The sequence below is a fragment of the Triticum aestivum genome, chromosome 2B (genome assembly GCF_018294505.1).
Source record: "Triticum aestivum cultivar Chinese Spring chromosome 2B, IWGSC CS RefSeq v2.1, whole genome shotgun sequence".
NCBI classification, from domain to species: domain Eukaryota; kingdom Viridiplantae; phylum Streptophyta; class Magnoliopsida; order Poales; family Poaceae; genus Triticum; species Triticum aestivum.
This window is the reverse complement of record NC_057798.1, coordinates 189185642-189188725: the sequence shown is the minus strand read 5'-3', so window position 1 is coordinate 189188725 and position 3084 is coordinate 189185642. Positions and strand designations below refer to the sequence as shown.

General features: G+C 56.3%; 1 protein-coding gene across 1 annotated transcript; it reads left to right on the top strand.

Annotated features, from left to right (window-relative positions):
- Positions 1–539: 539 nt before the first annotated feature.
- On the top strand, positions 540–2746 carry LOC123044272 (cytochrome P450 78A5). The gene is made up of 2 exons (XM_044466973.1): positions 540–1562; positions 1681–2746. Exons 1-2 carry the CDS (start codon positions 615–617, stop codon positions 2284–2286), a joined length of 1554 nt encoding a protein of 517 aa, XP_044322908.1. The 5' UTR covers positions 540–614; the 3' UTR covers positions 2287–2746.
- Positions 2747–3084: the final 338 nt, after the last annotated feature.

Here is a 3084-nt window from a genome sequence, read left to right as displayed (position 1 = left end):
ATTAACAGATGTCACATAAGCAAATTTACTTTCCAGTGTGTTACCCCTTCCGTTCCAAACAAAAGGTGTGCACGCATCTCAAAAATCAACTGTGACCATAAATTAGACCAACCAACTGTTGGTTTTACGTGATAAAAATTATACCGTTGAATTTGTATTGAAAAAAGTTTTCGGTGGTATAATTTTTAACTCACAAAAATATATATTATTGATCAAATTTTATGGTCTTGATTTTTCGAAAGCGTGCGTCCTTTTTTCATGGTATGGAGTATGTCACTATGTAAGTTACTCCCACCATGGCTAGTCTTAATGACCATTGACATGATTTTTTTTGAAAGGTCACACCGTTTGCCAAAATTCTGTTCATTATTTTGTACAGCTAATTGTACTCATCATGGACTGTTACACGGTTGTACTGAAACGCTTGGTAATTAAGAAAATTCATTAGACACATAATACTATCCTCTATTTCCTCGGCAGTGAAAAATACATTGGCAAATGTTTGCAGGGCCAAGCTCTCCTATTTAAACGCCCACTCGCCTTCTCATCTCAGCCTCACCTTCGAACCATTTGCTTCCAAGAAACTTCTCAAGAATCCCACGCCAGGCACTGCCATGGATCTTTCCATGGCTACCTGCCCGGAAGACTCCCTCCTGCTCCTCCTCCCGGCTACCACCCTGCTCCCACCCCTGCTCGCCGTGCTTCTCCTCGCCGCCTCCCTCCTGTGGCTCTCACCGGGCGGTCCGGCGTGGGCCTTGTCCCTCTGCCGTCGCCCGCCTCCAGGCCCACCAGGCGTGGTCACCGCGCTCTCCAGCCCCGTGGCGCACCGCGTCATGGCGGCGCTGTCCCGCTCTGTCCATGGCGGCGCGGCATTGATGTCCTTCTCCGTCGGCCTCACCCGCGTGGTCGTGTCGAGCCGGCAAGATACGGCGCGTGAGATACTCGTCAACCCGGCGTTCGGCGACCGCCCTGTGAAGGACGCGGCGCGCCACCTCCTCTTCCACCGCGCAATGGGCTTCGCCCCGTCGGGCGACGCTCACTGGCGTGCCCTCCGCCGTCTCGCCGCGGCGCACCTCTTCGGCCCGCGCCGCGTGGCGGCCTCCGCACCCCATCGCTCCTCTATTGGGACGCGCATGCTCGGCGACGTCGCCTCCCTCATGGCCCGCCACGGCGAAGTCGCCCCTCGGCGGTTCCTGCACGCGGCGTCCCTAAACCACGTCATGGCCGTCGTCTTCGGCAAGCGCTACGATGACTTCACAAGCCAAGAAGGAGTCGTCGTGGAGGAGATGGTAAACGAAGGGTACGACCTCCTCGGCAAGTTCAACTGGGCAGATCACCTGCCATTCCTCAAGTGGCTCGACCTCCAGGGCGTGCGACGCCGGTGCAACAGGTTAGTCCGGCAGGTGGAGGCGTATGTCGGTAACATCATTCAGGAGCACAAAGCGAGGCGCGCCAGCGGATCAGGCATTGCGGATGAGCTCTCCGGCGACTTCGTCGATGTGCTCCTCGGCCTCGACGGAGAAGACAAGATGTCAGAGTCCGACATGATCGCCGTTCTTTGGGTAAGGCTCGGCGAAACTCTGTACTCTACAGGCATACCGACAAAAAGATCCAGAGTACGACTGATTGCATTCAAGTCGTCGTCGTGCGTTTGCTAATAATACGGACTGTACGTTTCAGGAGATGATCTTTCGAGGGACGGACACGGTGGCGATCTTGATGGAGTGGATCATGGCCAGGATGGTGCTGCACCCGGAGATCCAGTCGAAGGCCCGGGCGGAGCTGGACGCCGTGGTGGGGCGGGGCAGGGCCGTGATGGACGAGGACGTGGCGAGGCTCCCCTACATCCAGTGCATCGTCAAGGAGACGCTGCGCATGCACCCGCCGGGCCCGCTCCTCTCGTGGGCGCGGCTGGCCGTGCACGACGCGCACGTCGGCGGCCACCTCGTCCCGGCCGGCACGACGGCGATGGTGAACATGTGGGCCATCGCGCACGACGCGGCGGTGTGGCCCGAGCCGGAGCTGTTCCGGCCGGAGCGGTTCATGGAGGAGGAGGTGAGCGTGCTGGGCAGCGACCTCCGCCTGGCCCCGTTCGGCGCCGGGCGGCGCGTGTGCCCCGGCAAGATGCTGGCCCTCGCCACCGTCCACCTCTGGCTCGCCCAGCTGCTGCACCGGTTCGAGTGGGCTCCCGCGACCGCGGCCTCGGGGGGCGTCGACCTGTCAGAGCGCCTGAAGATGTCGCTGGAGATGGCCACGCCGCTGGTCTGCAGGGCCGTGGCTCGCTAGGGCCAGAGAGAGCTGCACCTGCATGCTACCGCCGCCGTCTACGTTACCTAGCCTGTCGGCGGCGCCAGCGTTACTTGCTTTATTGCCTAGTATTTATTGGCTAGCCGTTGGAGGCTAGCTTGCCAGGGTCTAGTAGCACTACTGCTTTTTGGTCATCTCCATGCATGTACGGCTAGCTAGCTCCGTCTTTGCGCGGCCGATCCGTTAGCCATTGAAGGAAACTATAGCTAGCCATGGGTTACTCCTGCTCGAGGTCAGCGAGCAATCGCGCATGCTGTCTTGATGGGGTAATTTTGGTCTTCTAGATGGAGAGTTATTAGTGTGTTTTGTTTTTGTTCGGGAGAAACATCTGGTGTCTGTGAGTGTGAGTTGTCATGTCGAGTCGTAGTAGCGTGGTGCTTCAAGAAAATTTGTAGTGAGATTTTGAATATTTTTGAATCCGTGAAACATTTGTCCTGCAGATCTGCATGCCCATAACTTATGCTACTTAGGCAAAAAAAATTAGTGGCCTGAGCACCAGAACTCGTGACCCGTGCATGCATTGCGCCGCGCCAGTTCATCTCGGTTACAAACGCCTTATCAGTGATGTGTCATGAGGTTCATGTGTTAAGCCGGTTGCTACTAGTGTGCCAACGTGGGTCGAGCTACTAGTGCATGTTTCAATCTGCTGACCTCTGCGTACATTCTGACCCTCTGATTCAACATGGAAATCTCGGATTATGGTTTCAAAAAAAAAAATCTCGGATTACATGTAGTTGGAGAGAACGTTGTGGCATGGTTTCAGGCTCTACGTATGTC